The sequence below is a fragment of the Apteryx rowi genome, unplaced genomic scaffold (genome assembly GCF_003343035.1).
Source record: "Apteryx rowi isolate R43461 unplaced genomic scaffold, aptRow1 scaffold_339, whole genome shotgun sequence".
In the NCBI taxonomy this organism is placed as follows: domain Eukaryota; kingdom Metazoa; phylum Chordata; class Aves; order Apterygiformes; family Apterygidae; genus Apteryx; species Apteryx rowi.
In genome coordinates, this window is record NW_020449852.1 from 635,980 (window position 1) to 657,154 (window position 21,175).

At 42.1% G+C, this 21,175-nt stretch overlaps 1 protein-coding gene across 11 annotated transcripts in view; it reads right to left on the reverse strand.

Moving 5' to 3' along the window:
• Positions 1-21,175, reverse strand: part of RUBCNL (RUN and cysteine rich domain containing beclin 1 interacting protein like) — a 48,878-nt gene that overhangs the window by 15,094 nt on the left and 12,609 nt on the right. For 8 of the 11 annotated variants that reach the window (XM_026072195.1, XM_026072193.1, XM_026072192.1 and 5 more), the window contains 11 exons: positions 19,013-19,220; positions 18,052-18,156; positions 16,707-16,749; positions 16,204-16,336; positions 15,628-15,773; positions 14,719-14,783; positions 13,544-13,782; positions 12,668-12,729; positions 11,217-11,370; positions 11,002-11,092; positions 8,962-10,540 (listed from right to left, as the gene is read on the reverse strand). In XM_026072195.1, the coding sequence (XP_025927980.1) occupies positions 10,428-10,540; positions 11,002-11,092; positions 11,217-11,370; positions 12,668-12,729; positions 13,544-13,782; positions 14,719-14,783; positions 15,628-15,773; positions 16,204-16,336; positions 16,707-16,749; positions 18,052-18,156; positions 19,013-19,220 (1,359 nt within the window). In that variant the 3' untranslated portion in view covers positions 8,962-10,427. Of the gene's footprint in view, positions 1-8,961; positions 10,541-11,001; positions 11,093-11,216; positions 11,371-12,667; positions 12,730-13,543; positions 13,783-14,718; positions 14,784-15,627; positions 15,774-16,203; positions 16,337-16,706; positions 16,750-18,051; positions 18,157-19,012; positions 19,221-21,175 lie in introns of those variants that run through there. The other 3 variants (XR_003254594.1, XR_003254593.1, XR_003254595.1) reach the window with 1 other exon arrangement.

A 21,175-nucleotide genomic window follows, 5' to 3' on the forward strand; every position in this document is an offset into this window, starting at 1 on the left:
GATGTGGGATTTTGAAATTGTCATCTGTACCCTGGAGGCAGAGGACAAAGCTTTTGTGAGGTCAGAAGAAAAATCATTAACTTGTTTCAGCTAAAGGTCATTAAAAATATAATTCTAACTTTCATATCTTGTTTAGATAGCTCAGCAATAGCATATTACTGACTGATCAATACATAGCATTCCTGCTTCTCAGACATGGCCATATTTGAGGACAAGAGGTTTAATTAAACAAAAGTTACATTTGGCATTTCATGACCTTTTTACATTGGGCCCTGCTCCTTTAAACACACGCTCACAGACACACACACACCTGTGCCTGCATTCACAAGTAGGTGTGTGTAGACAAATCTGTAGAGGCAGGTAGGGTTAGAAGGAAAGGAAAGTTTTTATTGCAATTCCATTCTGAATCTGCTGCTGCAGTCTGCTGGAAGGAGGCTTAAGGGCACAGATAATAGGGATGGTGTAGTAAGACACTTCAAGAGCTCTACCCTTTTCATGCAGGGGGTAAGGTTTGTATCTACGAGTGACATACCCCCTCACACTGATTTTGCACAGCCAGTGGAGAGGATTTGGGCCACAGATAATAAATGGCAGGTATATCCTTTCCCATTGCTTAAAGAAGAAAACCCAGTGTTTGAGGGCTGTGTACTGTCCTTGGTTGTGTGGCTACACATGTGGCATTTTGTACCTGTAAAATACAGATATGTTTCTAGGCCAACACACAGGGTTGTGTTGGACCAGCTGTGTTTGCACAGTGGTGCAGTCGCCCGGACCGTACTAGAGCACGTTCTCCTCCCAGGAAGCAAATGTTTGCTGTAGCACAGTTATAAGCACATATGTATTAGGCAAGCAAAGGAAAGAAGTGTGGTGTTGGGGGGAGTGAAGTTTACAACAGGAAAATCTGCAATGATCTGTGCATAATAGCACTGCACTGTTGCCCCATCTGACTTACAAAACTCCCAACAGACTTGCTCCTACTATTCTGAGCTCACTCTTTCCATTCTTATCTGTTCCTCATTTTGTCCTCTTTCACTGATCTCAGCACACTTAGATACTTTCTCAGCTATTCCTGTCACTTGGCCTAAATCCCCAGCATTGTCTACACTGAGCCGTCTCCTGGACCCCAAGTAAGCAAGCATGTCATACCTCTCACAATGACAGGAAAGCTGAGATTTGCACTTTGTTGATTAGGGCTGGGGGGGTGGGGAGGGATGTGCAGATGCAAATCACTGCTGTCCTCATCACACCCTGTTCCTGCCCATAATTGTGCCAAATCCCTTTTGAGATCGACAGATGCTTCTGATCAACATGTGAAAAAATACCTTTCTTCATTTCCTTCTTGTCCCTCATCTTGGCATAGGCCAAAGTCCTTGGGCAACACACATGGCAAAATTTAAGTGATGTCTTGTTTTCCAGTGCCTGATCTCCTGTGGCTTGGAAGCCCAGGGCTGGGTAATAATGTACTTACTTGCATAGTCACATGGCTGAACATTAAATATAAGACTGGCCACTTGGGGTTTCTATGAGCAGTTCGCGAACAACACACACAACTACAAGCACAAGCTTATATACGGATTTCACAAATTCCTGCAGCCCCGGTGCATGAACCAGCACATGCTGGGTCATATGTCATGTCAGAGCCTCTTGCTTGAGTGGCACCCTGCCACCCTGAGCCTCAATGCAGCTCTGGGGTCTCTTTCTCACTCAGTGACTCCCAGGTGCCAAACACTGTTGCTCAGCAGGTCCCAGAGCAGCCTGGCTAACTGCAACTATGCGGCGGGGTTGCAATGTGGAAGAGACACTGCAGTGTCATAGTGCAAATGCAGGAGATGATTAACCCTACCACACACAGGTGCGCGCACACACACGCACACACACACACACACACACACACACACACACACAATTGTGCCTGCTTACAGGATAGGAGGGAGGGAACAACGCACTGAACCTTTGCAAAAAGCAGGAAATCCCTTGACCAGCTTTTATCTCACTTGGGTAAAAAAGAAATGTTTCTGTGTCAGCAGTTTTCCTCTTGTTCCTCCTTCTCCTGACTCAGGCAGAACCCACAAGAGAAGTCCTGCGTAGTCACAAGTCACATGTTTGTTAGACAACGTCTTGTACAACATCCTTGGTCGTTCAGGAAGAGTTAGTGGCAAACAGTAAATACTGGGTGCCCTTCCTTGCCCTGCATGAGCAGTACTTGAAACTGCAGCAGAGCAGCAGGACAGGGAGATAGTGGGGCCATCTGCTGTCAAATTTGGACAATGATACATTTTGTTTGAGAAACCTACTAGTGGCATTTGCTTTCATGGTAAGTCCCAGTGCACATAAAGGGCTGGAAGCCTCTTCGGACTTGCTGACTTGACAAATAGTCTCCTAAGGACAGCCAGGTACTACAGCATATAGGGTCACAGCCCGCCTTTAAAGACAAAGGAGTATCAATGTTTCATGACATCAGACAAATGGTGTTTCTAGATCTAGACCAGATGTGACGTCCTGGGTTATAAAAATTGAGCATTTACAACCAGTTTCGTTTTTTGAGAAAAATCATGTGTTCATGGTCTGTCCTCAGCAGGATGTGGAAAGCAAAGGCGTGAGATATGTCTTGCACCTTCAGAAAAGCTGGTTTCCTGTAAGCTTGACTGGAATGCTGACTGCCTTGGACTGGGGAAAGTCTTTGAATCTGAGATGCTCATGCAGGCAAACAAGGGTTTCAGACTTTGCTGGCAGTCAGGTCAAGCTGGAAGAAGGGATGAAAGGTGAAAATGCACCTGGCAGGGAGTGGTGGGGATTTGTGTCATGGAGAAAGAGACATCTAGTGATGGTCAAAGGCAAGAGGTTAATTTTTGTGATATGCTCTGGAAAAGTAAARAGTCCTTTGGATCACTCCTCTGAAGGAGGAATAGGGATAGACAGCAAGGGAGTAGCTGGGCATGAGATGAGCATCTAGGAGAGAGAGTGGCTGGAGGCAGTGCACTGCAGGCAGCAAGGTGTACCTTCTTGGCAGGTGAGGTGGAAGGAAGGAAGGAAGGCTGCAGGCTCTAGAAAACCACTGGTGGCAGATGCTAGAGGAAGAGGGAAGAAAATGCTAGAAGGAAAAGGGGCAGCTCTGGAACCTAGAAACTCTTGATAAGGTTGGAGTGGATGACGTGTACGCATGATCTCAGAGGGAAGGAAAGGATGAGGTGGGACAGTCTAAAGAATTTCCCCATGGAAAGGAGATCTGAGAAGACAAAAACATGAGGGAAGACATGAAGGTAAGGTCATCATGCTCCTTTGGTGAACACTCAGCACAGGGCCAGAACAAGACCTTCATGGAGATGAGCCCCTAGACTCAGCATGAGAGGCTCAGAGACCAGATCTGAAGCCAGCAGATGGGCAGTCTGAGGGATTTCCCTAGCTCCTGGAAGGAGTGACTAGAAGGTGGCTTGGACCTGCAGGGGAGATGGAGAGGTGTCATGGCCATCTCCAGCCAGCACCTGCTGGAGCAGCAGTTGTGCGCATTTGCTCTGTAGAAGAGGAAGCACCAGCAAGAGTTCACCAGCCAGAAAATAGTTTTGAAATAGGAAGTGGGTCAGGATGTGCTGGTAGTTATTTCTGCTTTCCCATCAGTCTGACAAATACAGAAATAGTGGGGATTGGGGCCTGGGGGGAAGGGTCTGGCCTGTCTAACTCAGGCACAGGGCTTGTGTGTAAACACTGGGCACCTACTGAAGGAGCCATACTACAGCAAACACAGTGCTACAAAAAGTGGAGAGAGGTGGGTGTCTTTGAAGGTTTTTAGAGATGAGTCTGGGACCCCTACTGTTAAGTGGACTCTGTGAGAATGATTGATGAGTGGAGCTGTTAACAAACTGACTAATAAACTGATGAAATCTAAGAGAATCAAATTTCTCTTCTTCACTATGGGGAATAGACAGGGCCTTCTTCAGCCTTCTCTGTGCATTTCACCCTTCCTGAGAGAGTCTGTCTCCATCTCTGCTACATCTTCTGCTCAGATGCTGGACTAGATCTGGAGTATGCTTCTGGCTGTATCACAAACTTCCTMTGGGGTGTTTGAGCCTCAGCTCCTCTGTGTCCATTCTGGTATCCACAAAATGATGCAAACACTTTTCTACTGCTCACCTCACCTCTTTAGATTGTTTTTACTTCAGTGACTTCTCAGTCTTTCATTACACTTCTGAGTAGCCATGGAGCTCTGCCTTGGTTGTAGACCTGCCAACTTTCTTCTGGGCTCATGCAGAACGATGCTGAGCTTGTTCCTGACTGGGAAGCAGCTGGACCATGTTGACACTACGCTGACTAGCTTATCCTGCTGATGGTTTTTCCTGTGAGACACTCATTGCTAGATGTTACTAGGTTGTGAGTTAGCTTGGAAAGTTCTGCGTTACAGCGGTAGCATGCATATATCCTCTGTGCTGTGTTAGCACATAAAATAATACTCACATTCTTCTTCTGTCTCTTCCATTTAGTGTGTAGGAGGCATAACACATACTCTATTCCAGTAAAACCATTACTGCTTTGATTTAGTTTCACCTTCTGAGACTCCAGGGAGGGGAACTTGATTTATGGCAACTGTTGGACTGAGATGAGAGCACAGTAAAATAGTTGCCAGTTCCAGGTGATGCAAATAATTCTCCTTCCACACTCCTTGATGTGCAAACAGCAGCATTTCAGCACAGTCACTGACTTGCTTTGAAGTGACCACACCACTGCATTTGTTCTCCTTTATGTGAGGCACTATGACTTCTTCCTGGGAATGCTTCTTTGTATTGTCATCTGAGGCAGACAACAGGCACTGGAATAAAGTTATGGTTCCAGCAAACAGCTGATGGACAAAGATGCTCCACAAGCATTTGGTCTTGTTTCCCGAGCTCTCTTAAAGGGAGCTTCTATCCCTCATTCAGGCAGAATTCCTCATTTCCAAATCCCTGTCAGGCATGGGGAGGAAACTGTTATCAAGCTACTTAGACTAGAACAGTTATAGGCCAGAGGAGAAGACCTCTGGGCAGCGGGAACATTTTACTGAGAAGGCGCATGGGAATTTAGGCCTCCAAAGGATCAGACTGAAATTTTGGACTCGGCTCCTCCTTAATCCTGATTTCAACACCTAAGTCTTTTACTGGATGCAGGCCTTTGGTGTCTGGCTTCCCTTGCATTGCATGAGGAGGAAGGTGCCTGCCCCAGATCTGTGGAATGCACATTGTCACAACATAAATCCACGTCACGGATACAGCCCTTATAGTTGGACAGAGTTATTTTGGTGCCTAACTCTTGCTGGTTTGCTGTCTCAGATGCTCCTGTTCATGTGGTGATCTGTCCATGCCATAAGAGCTTCTGAGCCCACAGCTATACAGATTGCCTATGGTATTTTCACAGATAATCACCCTTAGGCCCATGAACATCTTAAGAGAATCAGACTCCTGCTCATTAGAAACAGCTGGGCAATTCCTCAACTGCTTAATGATTCCTCTGTATAAACCATCTCATTTTGCAGGCAGAAGGTGCTTTGATTACACTCTTTCCCCTTATATATCCAGCATACTCAGGGAACTTATTTAGCTATGAAAATCCCAAATTCCCCTGCTGTCCAGCCCTGCCCTTGGAACAGTTGTTACTAAGTTGGCAATACACAGTGGCTTGGTTTGATTGCAAATTAATGAACCTTACCTTATATGATACACTGAGGGGAAACCTGCAGGGTGCGAAGGAAGAAAAGTACCTTTTTTTTTTTTGCCAGAAGGCATAATGTGTTGAAAGCCCCAAAATAGCAAACCTTCAGCAATTTGGCAGAGAAAAAATACATTTAGGGAGATTCCATTATTTTGTGGATGATGAGAAATTGGCAGCTAGCAAGCTGCAAATTTTTCTGAGGCTATGAGTGATTACGCCTACCAATGACACCCGTATTTTTTCTAATGAAACCATTAATTTGTAAATAGGCAACATGGCTAAAATAAATTATTTCAGTCAAATTCCTGCTTCCTGACGTGAAACACCAGTCTCGATTACAGCTTAAAGCAATTCTAGGTCCTAGACTCTGCTCTCCAACAGTCAACCTCATGTTGATAGTACCCTCAGGGCCTAAAGTTACATACTGTCTGTGATCAGTTAAGAACCACAGCATCTCTCATCCTTTGCATAATAATCAGCTGCTCAGAACAGATGCCAAGGAATATGAGAGCCATGTCCTAGACCCCTCTCAGCACAAAGGGGTTTGGATCCTGCTTCCCCAGATAAAGTTGCCCTCACAAGGATATAGGGTATCATGACCCACCAGGCAAATCTGGATCATTCTCCATTATGGAGCCACAGGAAGAGTGGGTGAGAGGGAGGTGACTCTCACACTGCAGCCTGAGCACTCGGTTGGAAGGGAAGATCCCCAGGTTCTGGTCTATGCCCATCAGACTCTGGTTGTATCTATAACCAGTAAATTGAGCACTGGTTCTGAGCATGGCAACACAGCTCTCTACACTGGCAGATTATTAGAAAAAACCTGACACAATTCTGGCCTATGCCAGCAAATGCAGCTCAGACGTTAGCATGGACCATGTACCATTCCCAACAGGCTAGTTGTATGGGGCACATGGTTCAGGTGAATAAAAGCATGGAGTACTTTCAACTTGGGCCATTTTATACCAGCTGCCCTCAGTACCAGAGAGCAGTCCTGGGTTAATTTAATTTACCTGTATTTTTATTTTTAATCCAATCAAATGTAAAATACATTCATCCTCCCTAGAGAGGTTTTTTACTCCTTTTACTGCTACCAGTCTTGCTCAGCTCTCTCCCCATTGCACTGAAGTGTATGGTATAGACAGACTTGGGTCTTGCAAGCCTATTCCCTCCCTCTTCTCCTCTCCCCCCTCCTTTAAAGAGTAGATTACCTTTAATGACCTCTTGTTTCTGCAATCTTTAGAAGCCTGTTATCTGTCTGCAGTCAGACATGTACACAATATGTGCTCAGTCGCATATGGTTCTTACACGTATAAAATAAAGGTGTCTCCTAGCTTTGTTCAGAATCCTGAGGGAGGACAAATACTCCAGACCACAAGGCACCAATGATTACATCAAATGCTAAACCAAACAAGTACAGCTGATGCCTTAGAGAGAAGACTCAAGATATTTTTCAGAGTATTCAGACTGCTGGCCTAAAAGATACTAGATTACTAATAATACATTTTCCATTACTAATAAATATTTTCCTCTCAAAAAGAATGAGTGTGACAGACATTCTTGAAATTAGAGACCTATAAAGCTGCTTAATTACTTGACGTATTTGCTTACAATTGCAGCAAGACCTGTATTTGTGATGCCACACTACACCTGGCAATTAGCATCATCCTATTATTTACAGCAATAGCTGTATGATGCATTATGAAAGTCTGGGCTGCAAAGCACTGTCCAAAGTCTTAGGAAAACACTTCCAGCTCCAAAGAACTAACAATTGAAATTAAGTGAGGGAAAAAAAAAATCAGTATAAACAACTAGAGGGAAAGCAGGTAAAACTGTTAGCAGCAAGGATGAGATGTTTGTATCCTGTTCTTTTGAAAACTCCTTGGAAGTTAATAACAAAACTACCTTGACTTGAATTCTGCCTGTGGAGCAAGGCAGGCAGTTATTGGAAACAGGTTTCTCCGTCGCCCGCTTTCCCGAGAGCACACATCCTGTGTACTCTCCTGTAGTGCATGTACAGGAGTCAGAGGCAGTCTCGTGGTGTGCAGCACAGGAAGTCATGAAAATCCACTATTAAGATTGGGCATTGGTCCTTGCTGCTCAGACAAACAGAAAGCTGCGACAATTCCCTTTCTTCCCCTTGCTGAAGAATCATCTCTCCTGCGTCACCATTCTTTGTGAAACATGTTCACCTTTCCAGCTAGCAAACAGCTTATTTTGAACTTGTCTGACTCCTGGGTGAGAGACAAGTTGCACCTTCTTTTTCTTCTCTTAAAGAATTCATCGGGACTTCCACATGCAGGATTTTAGTTACTGCAAAGAAGTTTACTGCAACCATATAGCTTTTGTTTCTTAAGAAGTTCTTATCTTGGATCTGCATTATTATCTGGTTTAACCTTGTAAAACATCAAACTTGGTACCTACCCATTCATTAGAGATATGCTCAGTAAGAGCATATTGACCTTCTTAGGTCAACGCTAAACCTCACAACTTGATTCAAATAATACAGCCACTCCCTAAGGAGACCTAGCAAGTTTGTAGCATGGAAGTCACCCTTCCTGCCCAAGCTATGTTATCACTAAGACAAAAATACAGGGCTTGCTTTCAGTTTTACTCTGGTTGCTTTATGCTATCCCAGGAATATGCATCTGATAAGAGGAAACACTCACCCCAGCAACACTGAGACTGCCCTTTGGGCACAGGTCTAGTTACTCACACCTCAGTTCTCACCGGATGGAGGCTCAGGGCAAATAGTCTCAGCATGTTCCTATGGTATCTTGTGCTGACACCAGCACACAAAAATAAGCTTTTGATATGACCCTTCTCAGAGCCTAAAGCTCTACTCCCTCAAAAGCAGCAGATAGCAGCCCCCGTTAATCCTTCCAGCCTCTTCCAACCTGTGACCAACGCATTTACACCTTAGAACTCATCCCTTCTTGCCTTAGCTTTAGCAGCAGGACATTTTAACTATTTTACTTGTATTACAGCAATGCTAATCCTCTTGTGTCTTCCAATTTCCTGAAGCTACTCAAATTCATCCAGGGTCTTCTCTTGTACTTGACTGATGAGGAAATGCTGAGTTCAGATTGTGATACTTAGCAATGATTAGTCAGGAGAAGCTGTGTAGGCTCTGTGGAGACCTGGACTGCACTGAGTGGATGCAAGTATCAACACTTGATGCACAAAACTCTCTGATTCTCCCCCTCCTGCATACATCTGCATCACCAGTGTTTAATAAGACTTGAACATTTGTGAAAAGCACAGCCAGAAACCAGATCAGCTCTTCTAAGTTTGTGAATAATGAAAAAGATGTATTAAGTTGCCCTGCAGGTTAACCCACAGAAGGATTACTCAAGTGAGCTCCTTCATAAGCAGCAAATCCCTACAGCAAGGCCTTTCATGTGATCCAGTTAGTTGCACACCCAGGAGCAGGAATGAGAATTTACTCTTACATAATATTAAATACAGTCAACCACACAAGCAGCCCTTTCTCACCGCGTTTCACCCTACGTCAGTATCTGTTTGGTGATGTTGCGTAAGACGTTATAATCTTGCTTCTGAGCAATAAGTAGTTAAGCTGTTCTCCTCCACAGGGAAAAAAAAAAAAAAAGTCAGTGAGCTTGCTAGTACTGTGAGGGTTAGTTTGGAGGTGAACTTCATAGATACCAGTAACAGGCAACTGTTTTTTTCCTTGCTAACAGCTGGAGCTAGTGGGTATGGAGAAGAAGAACAAAGGCCAAAACAAGAACAACAATTTCAAAGTATTAAGAACATCCTTTTGGGGAGCAAGCAACTTTGGTACATGCTTTCAAGTTTTTAAGTTTCTCTGTTCATTGGTATTTCAGATGTGCCACAGAAACACAAAAATTTTTTACAGATTCAAGTTGCTGCTCTAATTTCTGAAGGCATGAGGTGCTTCCCTGCCTAGGAAAGGTTTGGGAAGACTTCCAGCATTTCYAATGAATGGAAAGATCTGACTTAGCAGCAATATAGCACTGTTTCAGGTTCTCTCTCAAGTACAGAGGTAACCAACGGGGCTGGGAAGAAAAGCAGCTTTCAAGCTTCCCATAAATTACCTTTCTTTACAAGCAAGGCTTCAGAATGCTTCAGATGTGAGGGTGGATTTAGACAGGAGTACTTCTCCTGCTCGCCCACTACCTTTGCTCATATTTCTGGAAGGAAGTCTGGAAAAATACTTCTGTAGAGCTGTTGCATACATCCTTTTAAAAGACAAACCTACAATTCACTGTTTCACATGGAGTGCTTGCCAAAACAGAATTCCAGATTAGCATTTGTAGGAAGCTCACAGACAAACTTTTTCTATTGCAGAATCTTATGAGAGAATGATTTCATATTTTATCACTTTTTCTATTTCTAAAGTCTGACACAGGTAAGAATCTCCAAAATTTGCTTACTATCTATACATTATATTCAGAGTTACAGAAAAGAACCATTTATACCTTGAAAAATATAATATTAAAAATATTACATACAGGACAAAACACAGCAGCAAAATGCTGCTCACAGAAATAACATCCAGTCTTTCTGTCACCAGTTAGGGTGAAACTGTTTTGGGGGAAGTTTTCAAGGATGATATTAAAGTCCTTAATTGTTTTTTTCTTTTTTTAAATAAGACATGCATTAAAAGTAATAATGTCTAAAACAACATTATCTAATTCATAGTCAGGCACCTGAAGATTTGGCTTTAAGCATCTTCTGAAATCCACAGTCATCGCTGAAGAAATCCAGTTTCACAGAGGTGCAAACGATGGCATTTCTGAAAGCCTCCTCCGAGCTGCAATCCGCAGACATTTGGGGCAGCCTCCAGACTTGAAACACGCTTTGTGAAAGCATGTTTTGCACTCTGTTTATACATACAAGCAGTTTTACATTCAGGAAAAACTGAATCAATGGGTGTGTTCCTTGAAGGATGTTCTATCTAGTTTACCCAAGTATAAAAGTAAACAAAAGCAGCACAAGACCAGAACAACAATCATTGTAATAACTATGGCTAAACATTTTGGAAAGACTCACAGCATTCCACTGAATGCGGATAAGATCTGACATAGCAGCAATATAGTGCTGTCCCTGGCTTTCTCTCAAGTGCAGACCCAAAAATATAGCCTCCACCCACAGCCACAATTATGTTCAGACAAGTTTGTATTTTTGCTCTCTGAATTCACTGATGCAAGACAGCCACCACAGATTTCAAATATACGTGCTTTTAGTGAAGCATATTCTCAGTATTTTCTAAAAATAGGCCTGAACACTTTTACATGCCAACATCCCCCAGCATAGAGGAAAATAGTTCAGTCTGGAACATACCTGCGCATCTTTTGCATTTGGCAATCTGAAACGGAAAGACTAGATCTGCACTCTGACAGAATTCACAGATAAACCCCTTTGCCTGACAGAGCTGCAAGAACAAAAAGAGAGTTGATTTACTTTTAAGTTTAGTCTATTTATCGAACTATATATATATTTGGGAATGTCAGTAGGGATATTTTTCACACTGTTAGAGAGCCCTGGCATGTCCTTACCTCACAACCATCCACATGAGAGGTGGAGCTTTTCAGAATATCTTTAAGAAGGGGCAGTAACTGCCCTCGTTTGATCTTCACCAGGTCCTCCAGTGAGAAGAAGTGCAGCTCCTCGGTCAGATGGCTTGGGACCTGTTCAAATTCTTTCAGTACCCTGTGGAGAAAACGAGAAAGAAAATCCAGATCAGGTTACAAGAAAATGTGTTTCTTTCAAGCATATTTGAAGAATAAGCCTCTCACTTCTCTAGTCACCAAGGGGTCATATAAAGCAGATCCATGCTAAAACCTGTCTCACTTCCGCTAACAATTTGAGCAGGTATTAACAAAAACTGAAGGGTTAGGGGTTTAGAATAAAAAGTCTACTTTTAATGTGCATTACTCAGGCACTGGAGCTGCCACATGCAATTATTTCAGCAATTCTCAAATAAGATGTAAAGGGTTCTCTCCTACTCCAGAAACAGTAAGTAAAATCATGTACAGTATTCTAATACAATAAACTAGGGTTATTTACTTTTTTGTACAAGATCTTTCGGGTTTTTATTCTGCACAGATCACTTTCAGGTAAAATTGTGTTCATACTGAGTGGGTGAACACTGAAACCACAGCTATTACTTTTAAAGCTTTTCACACGCAATCAGTGTAGAAGGTACAGTGAGGATCTTAATGCTTATTCCTATAATGGAATCATGGGTGGGTGGGAGAAGGGGATCATTAAAATATATATGTATTCAATTTTGGTCAACATTTAATTGATTCTTTCCTTGAAGAGGTCCATGTTGAAGAGAGAACACACCCTGCTTTTAAAGCTTACTTTGCTTATTTCCTTATTTTAAAAATGGTCACCAATTCTGTGGTGAAAGTTTTATCACTCATACGTCTAACCACTAGTTATGCCCATGGCTTGGGCAGGTGAATACCAAAGTCTTTAATTTGCAGCAATAAACAAGGTCAGCTTTACACTTTCTAATGTTCTATCTGATATTTTGCACTTTTGGTTACTACTTTCATTTTAATATGCTTATAAAATAAATTGAATTGAGCAAATGACGGATTTCTGGAGGAAATCTTTAAATCCACACAGAACACTTGTTATCAAGACAAATCATCTCAAAGATATACATAAATATCTCTGGCCTTTTAAGAGCTAGCTAACCTAAGAACTAGCTAACCTAAGAGGGACAAAGTAGGAGAAAATATATCTCTAAAAAAATCATCAAACGTATACAATCAAATGTCTAAGTATGTTAAAAGGAACATTAAGCTACCACATAGAAGCTATTCTTCACTTGGTATTTGCAGTGCAATAGAAGGAAGCTCTGTTATCAGAATTTTTTCTGATGATCAGATTAGCTTGTTAAAAACCGTACTCAAATGCCTCTAGAAAAGGCAGCTTTTGTAAGCACGTTGTGTACTTTATAATCAATTTTTTGGGGTATAATCATGGTCCATACCTTTCACCAAACCTGCAGGTTTTCAACAGCTTTTTTAAATGAAAAAGCTGTTCTTGTATCTCCTAAAGGATGAAGGAGAAGAAAAACAAAACAATTTTAAATGAAAAACAATTGTACTTATACATTTAGAAGTGCAGAACAACTACTATTTGAGTCAGTAACCATTTGTCAGTACATCAGCCATAATCTAAAAACAGGAACTTCTCACTAAGCAGAGTTCAACAAATGGATTGTCTAATGCACCAAAGACCTACGAATGCAAAAGCTACTTCTATTCACTGACAAGGGAAGCAAATCCCAATGCTATAAATTGCTCCATGTCAGCACACCAAGCAAGATGCTAGATCTGAGCCCATGTAAGAACAAGTAACAATCTCTGCATGTGGAAGTCTCAGCCAAGAGGGGAGTGCATAGCAGGCTTGCAATATTCTGCAAAGCCCCCTTCCTCAAGCTGTGCAGAGGTGGGGGAAGTACAGCCCTTAGATTAGCCAGAGGTGTTTTTGCTAATGGCCCACAAAAATAAGGAGTCATTCAGAATTTCTGGAGCTTTCCAACAGCCATTTGCTTAGTGGAGGTAATTATTTACTGCAGGAGTCCAGCTCCCCAATGAACTCAAACTGGAAATCAATAAAGAAATGCCTTCCAAAGACAACAGGGAATGAGATCTCTGGCATAGCCTGGAAACCCTCTCCCTCCTCCCTCTTCATCTGAGAGGAGAGAGGGCAAGCCCCAGAAATGGTGAAGGAACAAGGCAAAATGCAGAGAAGTCAACTGTGCCCCCTTCCCATACGCACAAGGCAAAGCACAACTTGCCCTGAAGAGTTCTTCCCAAAAGCCTCAGACCCATAAATTCCCAATAAAAGGGGCCCTACTTACCCTCACCCTGTCCATTTCTTTTGTTTTTCTATAGAGGGCTTTGTTGATACATGACACATTGAAAATTGGCTGCTGCCATATGCTGTCCAGTAGGTGTTTGGCGAAGTTGCACACGTAGTATTTTTTGAAGTCCCATTTCATCAGTATTCGGGCAGGAATGCAAGACTGGGCATAGCTGTGGCAACAGTCACAAAAGTATTTCCCCAGGTAATCACAATAGCGGAGTCTCCTGATATATTCTGCGAGTAGATAACAACAAAAGTGTGAATGTCTATGGGATTATACCTCTTTTCTGTATGTCTATTCAGTCTAAATAATTCAAATCTACTGGGGGTAAGGAGCAGTGATTTTCTTTAATTAAAGCAGGGATTTTTTGTTATTGTGGTAAACACATGGACAGGGTTCGTACTCAGAACAGAAAGCTTTCCTCATTGCCACATTTATCAAACAGAACTGATTATATTCACCATCACGAGCTCATAGGCAACCATTGTTGCCATACCTGCAAAAAACAAACAAACAAACAAAAAAAACACTTCTAACAACTGGAAAAAGGAACTGATCTTGGTGTTACATTTGTATAAAGCAGTTTTGGTTTGCTTGAGTTAATGTGCCATCGCAGATTGTTGATACTTTACAGCTATCACAAATGCTGCTCTTTGTTGGCAGACACAGAACAAGGCTTGAAAGCCTTGATTTTGTGATGAAGACATAAAAAAAAATTAAAAACAAACCCAAAAGAACAAAGCCACTGATTCTATAAGCTTGCTTTTAAAGATTTTTTGAAAAATATTTTTATGTAAGTTGGCACAGGCCAGGAATTACATATAAAAAACACAACCAAACAAAAAGAAAACTTGGAAAAAAGTAAAAGCAGTATCTTGCAGCCTGGAGGCTTGATTTTTTTTTAATAGCACTTCCTGTTTTGTTGTTGACAGTCATTAATTTTTACTCTGTATAAGAAGGGTATCTATCACGTATTCTGTCTGTAGYGAGAAATTCCAGGCAGTGATAAGATCCTCCTACTGCCCACTTTATTACAGGCACATCCGACAGTGAGATTTTCATTCTAGTTCAGATAGAATTTACATTTGTCGTACATCCATGCAGGTGAAGATTGCAGCCTGGTTACTAGTTGTGGGGCTTTTCTTTTTCTTTTGTTTTGTAGTACTTACTGCTTTCTATTGGGGTTCCACAACCAACACACGTAAAGTTTTGGGCAGCCACCACAGCGTCTCTCCTGAACACAAAGACAAAGAGTTACCTCTCATGACCCAAAACACATTCTCCCAAAGTACAAGTCACCTACTCTGGCACCAGTGGATATTTCCAGCTTGGAAGCTGACTCCCTCCCCACATAAAGAAGGGGGTTCTGGAAGAAAAAGATATATAAGGCAAGCCCTGTGGGGGGGCTTCTAAAAGATGATCTGAAAGTATTTTAGCGGGAGTCTAAGTATTCCATGGAGAAAGTCATCAATTATTGCTTCTAAAGATAGTTCTTTACAAGAACTTAAATTCTTTCCCATTTCTTAAGAAATCACCAACATCAAGGAAAAGGGAAAAACCACCACATCTGTCTGAATATTCTGTAACTGAGAAGGCAACTGGGCCTGCAACACAGGGAATTAGACAGTTTCCCTACTTTGTGCATTTAACAGCACTTCAAGGAGAGTGAGACTGAACACAATCTGTTTTCCTTCTCCTTGCTGAAAACCTACTACGCATAAAATGTCAGCAGAGAAGTGGGGAAACTGTTACAAATATTCTCAAAGTAATCTCGCAAAATTGAATTTTTAGGGGTCCAGCTGAACACTGCATTATCGTAACACCAAACAGTATGTGTATTATCTAAAAGGACACATGCCACATTAATCAGGACGTGCGTGCCAAGAGAGAAAAAAAGGTGCAGACAGAGGAAAAAGATGCCATCCACTTTCTAGTGAAGGTAGTGACAGACACTGCAGAAGGCTGCACTGCATTAGCTCAATCCCCATTTTTGTCTGTCAAACCACCCAGGCTCCTCTGCAGGTTATGGACAAGTCCCATGCTGTCCTCATGACAGCACTCAGATCCCTTAGACTTACTTGACTGAAGGGTGAATATTAAATATAATTTGAGATCTTGGTGGGGCCCAGCCAGAAGATCCTCTTAATTTGGATACAATCTTTATTTCTTCAGCCAGATTCAAACTGGACTCCAGCTTTCTTGGAATCTCTTCTTTCAGCACAACCTTCCAAGAAAGAAACTCATGTAGATGAACCACCTATCTGTTGGACACATACCAAATGCTATGAAACATCTCCCTTTATATTCCAGGATTTCATAGTTCAGCCTTCACCTGCAAGTAAACCAAGTTCCCCCTTGGCTTAATTTCCCTCATAACAGGCCCAGGGAAAAACTACTGAAGTACATCCTGATTTGTACACAACTGCCTAACATCTTAAATGTACTGAAAATTGCTAAACAGAGAAGATATTTTCCCATTTTTTTTTTAAAAACAAACTAATAATCTGTGACTAATAATAATCTGCAAACTAATAACCCTGTCTGTACTTTTTTTATGCAGTTTCCCCCTTTCCGTAACAGTGAAGCAGCTGGAGTGAGACAATAATTATTTGGGGAACCAAATAAAGACCCTGCTGTTTTCTGCTCAGACTCACTCTCTGCTTAGATGAACTCAGGAAACCAGACAGTTGAACTGCAGCTTCTGTCTGCAACCAGTGTTTTCTGAAAGCCCTGTACAGCTCTTGAGCTGTTGCTTCGGCAGAATTACAGCCCGGTTCAAAAGATGATCTGAAAGTTAAGCAATAAAGATGGTGAAAAATAGCAGCATGTCAKCAGCAGCTCCATTGCCTGCCTCCTCTGCATCCCTGAAAAGCTTTCTCCCATTCTTTTATTCCTATTCCCTTGCTTTGATACACATAGGTCCTCGCAGAGCCACAGCCACCACCCTCCAGCAAGACTCGAGGACCAGGGGAATGCCATGCTAAGCCAAGTACCGCAAAGACATTTGCTGTCAAGCAGCATTCCTTCCCCTTCCCTAGGAGCACCAAATTTACCCCTCCCACACCTTTCCCTGCCCCAGAAGGAAAAGGCATTAGAAAGCTGGTCCAGCAGAAAAGCCAGTGCCAGTGGGCTATTATATTAAGATAAACAGCATTACCTTTCATCTGGGGAGACTGACAGACTTTCAAGGTCTTCAAGTTCTGCAGGAAAGGAGAAAATTATCATGAAAAAAATTATCTAAGAAAAAAGCTTCTGTTACTCAGCACTGGTTTATATCTATCTTCTGAGTTACTGTGGTGTCAAAATACATTCATCTTTCAAACACCCTCGTTGGATGTGAGGAACAACTTCAGCCTTGGCTGTAAGACAGGGATAAGGAGTCTGATCTCCTCTGTAGAGCTCGGACTTGCACAGGTGAAGAGCACTCCCTAACAGCTACACCTCAAATCATCACCACCAGCCTCCCTTCAAGAGCAAGGAAATCAACACAGAGAAACTAAGCTGAGCTAGTCCAAGCCCACCCAAAAGGCCCATGATAGAAGAAACTGGACACGAACGTTAATGTACAGAATCAATGGAGCATGCATTAATTCTTCTGGACACTGACAACTGTGTTGAGACATCAATCACAAACATGCTAGATAATGCTATAAACAAATTAGTAGCAGGTGAGATGAACAGAATCAAAGCACACACATCTTCATTATGTTTATATAGACAAAAATGCTTATGCAGACAAGGTGTTTACACTGATTGCATTGATTTTGGCCAAGCATATTGTTCTGAAGATAAATGCTTCCCCACTTATATACATCAAAATAACTCTTGCTACCAGAACTCCTTTGTGAGTCAGTTCTGAGCTTAGGGAAAGAGAAGGTGAAAAACAAGTGAATCTCTACAAAACCAAAGGGGACAATAAAAAAAGCACCTGTTAACAGCAAAAAGTAAGATGGAAGTTAAATGCTGCCCAGACCATTTTTAAGGATTTATATTTCTGTATATGTAAAACCCAGAAGGTAATTAGAGAAACTTGGGATCCCCTGAGAAGAAGTAAAGCACCAGAGACTACAAGGAGACAGAGACAGACAGTGTGCTCTAGTCCTGGAGTACAGGGTAGAGCTGTCAAAGGAAAAAAAAATCAACTTGTTTAATACAGAAGTAATAATACACTTCCCTAAATTCTCTTAAACAATGCTTCTATAATTGGCTGAGGCTGTAAATTAGGTGCAAGTTTCACACTTTGCTCATCCGCATGCACTGCCTTCCTTAAATACAATTCTAGCCCGTAAGCCAGCAAAGATATTCATTTGTAGAAAGGAAGTCCTGTACCACTCTGGAGTTTCACACGTGTTCTAACAGAGTCACACATATGTAGCTGTTTCCATTCTGTCATGTCATTTCTCCTGTGAAAATGCCTACTATGTCAGTAAATTTTCCAAGTGATGCAACAGATTCAGCTGAACAATAAAGTTGCTTCTGCAATTATAATTTTAAAGTCTTACCAATAATTACGTATTCATCATCTGAGTCACTGTGGCATGGAAATCTGGTAACCTCGTGATGTGACGGTAGATGTACCGAGGAGCTGACATTCAGCAGAGCACAGCCTGTCCAGAGTAAACAGGCATCAGTAAAACTTTTCCAGTATCTCCAGAGTAGTTGCAGTTATATATATCACTTTTTTTGCTTCCCAACTTTAACTTACACATTTTATTTACAGAGCAACTTTTACACACTGGAAGCCCATTCTGGGCAGTCTGTCATACAGCCTCCCTCTCAAGTACAGGCTTGATCAGGGTGAAGGTTCCAGAGACTCAGACAAAAGYATTTTGTATAAAAGGAAGTCTCCTTCTTACGTGCAAGCAAACTACTGATTTTCTCCAGGAGTTACGTAATTTAGACTGGAAGTTTCATCACTAAGATTTGTCTTATATATGACACTGAACTCCACTTACAAATGCATTTGCCGACACAAGCATTCTAGTGCCAGGAGCCTTTGTTATCCTGCCTCAAACTGTACATGCACGACTATTCTGGGCAATTTCACTCAGGTCAACTGTGTGGCCTGATCTGCACACTGCAGAGGAAGGAAAGAGCTGGACTTCAAATCCCACAAAAAAGGATTTAAACAACAGAGAAAACTAACCAATTGCAAGCATGCTCTGTGGAGAGTTGTGATTGGCATGTCACTTTAATCTTACCTTCCCATTTTCATATATAAAAAAAATTAATTACAATAAATAAAACACAGAGATGTGAATATTCAAAAGACAGAATTTGACCCACAGGTAACTCACCTGTGGAATAATGATCCCTACGGAATACAGCTTTGATTGGGTGTTGTGAGACTCGAAGAAGGGAATTTGGTTCCAAGAAACACCCAAATTCTTTTAGTATTTTCTTGCACAATAATAAAAGGCAAAGGCTGGTAAAAAAGGTTGCATTATAGACTAAGCAACTTGCCTTCATAACCACTGTCTGAAGAGGCAACAGAAGAATCTGACTTCTTTACTCCTGGATAGGAAGAAAACTCCAAATCAGTGTGATAGCTGCCATCTGATCCACTGGTTTCCTCCAGACCCCAGGACTCTGCCTGTTGGCTTAGGATATTACATTTCATCTTTTCCAGAGATGCTATAATCATATCTGCAACAAAGAAGTGTGCGTTCTCCTGGACACAAAATTGAAACACTCATTAGGACATGGCCCAATTTTTCCCCATGCTGCTTCAACTCAAGAAATGAAAATGTAAGGCTATTTGGCTTTTCCTTTAAGCACCAAAAAGCCCTCAGGTAATTCAGAGACAATAAGCAAAAGGCAACAGCCCAGACAATTATCTGTCTCACTCTTGACTAAAACATACAATTTGCTTTTATCTTCTCCAACTATTACATAAAAAGAAACTTGATTACATGCCTAACTGAAGAACAGGTATGCATTTTATGGATGTAGTCTTCTAGTTACACTGTATTGATTAGTATGCATGTGTTAATCCATATAATGTATTTAATAGGATTTAATTAAGTCAGTTGTGTGCAAGCAGTTTTGCACGCATGCTAACTTGGATGGGGTCAGAACTAGCAAGTTTTAAAGGGACTGTAGATCTTCAGAGGGTGAGTAGCACAAAAGCTAGTAAAATGCTTTTGCACGTTAAGAGTTAAGCTGGCGAGGTGATACCACTACGTAGGGAATATGCAGCAGGAGAGCTTACATGGTCAAATCAAGGCTACATAGAAAGTCTGCAATAAGGCTAAGCAGAAGCCCAGGATCTGTGGTGTTTGCACTGCCTTAAATAAAAGTTAGTTGTTTCAAAGCTTCATTGTGGCATTCCCATGCCAGAAGCAACCCCTCCATGGTGTCCCTTACCATCTTGCCTGCCAGGGCTACCCATCCTCCAGGACAAGGGAACTTGTAAAACCATCCCAGGGCCACCGACACACTTGGACAACCTTTGGGCTTTCTGCCCCAGTGTCACTGTTGTTTCCCCTACCTCCAGCAGAGCATCCCACTGCTGCTGCCCTGGGCRTGGGCTCCCACCCCAGGTTCAGCTCAAAAGCGCATGGGTCACTGGGCATATGTGCACTCAGGTACGCAGACAGGAACTCAGAGATGCCTAGGATACCCTCCCCCCTCGGCTCAACTGTGCACATTTACATTGTGCAAGGCTAAACCTCTGCTTGAAATAACCTGGAAGTACCTAAGGCTACAGATTCTGTGTGCAGAATAATTAATAATTTTTTAAAAGTGCCCTTATGCTACAAAAGATTGTACCGCTCATGTCAGTGTTCATGACATCCCATACAATCTGCACAGGAAGCATTAAGAAAAACATCAGTGTTTAGAAATAGCTGAAACTTAAGCAGCACAGTAGATATCTATTCTGCTTTCTAATTGTTCACAAGCAAATGCATTTAAAATAGAGTTGTCTCAATACTAGAGGGCCCACAAGTACACATGGGTGTTTGAAGAGACTTTCATCTTATGCCTAACRCTGATTAATATCACTTCCTTGATTAACAGTTTCCTCAGAGATGAGGACACAAGACACACCATTAGCAAAGGAAAGGTTTACACAGCCTTTTTCTTTAGGGGAGCTGGAAGAGGAAACCTCCTACTTTGAGGGTTCAAAGAGCCTGTGTGGCAGTGGTTAACCCCAGATTAGTGGGAGAGCACAGCACACCAGCATGTCCTGCTGATAAAAGTAGTCATGAGCATACCTGAGGTAGCCGTGTTGGAAAAAGATGGCACAAGATCCTATTTGAGTGACTTAGGGTACATCTCCCTCAGCTTTCACTTCTGCCTCCCACCAGGGTCTGTCACCCTAGGAAGGTCCCACCTCTGCTGTGACACCCACCTCGTCTCATTTCTCTCCCACTCACATCACAGTGGAAAGTTCCTCTAGATCATCTGGACCTTCTTCCTGGCACAGGACTGCAACCCTTAGACTTGTTAACACTGCATGTAGCTTAGTCTTTGGTCTCCTAAGCTTTTACCAGTTTCAACCAGAGATTATTTTACAGCCTAAAAATGTTATTTTCTAGCAGCCCCACTCATGGTGACAGCTTTTTGTAGTTTTTCCACCTGTAATCATACCAGCTCCCAGCCATCTGCACAGAAGTGGCTGAC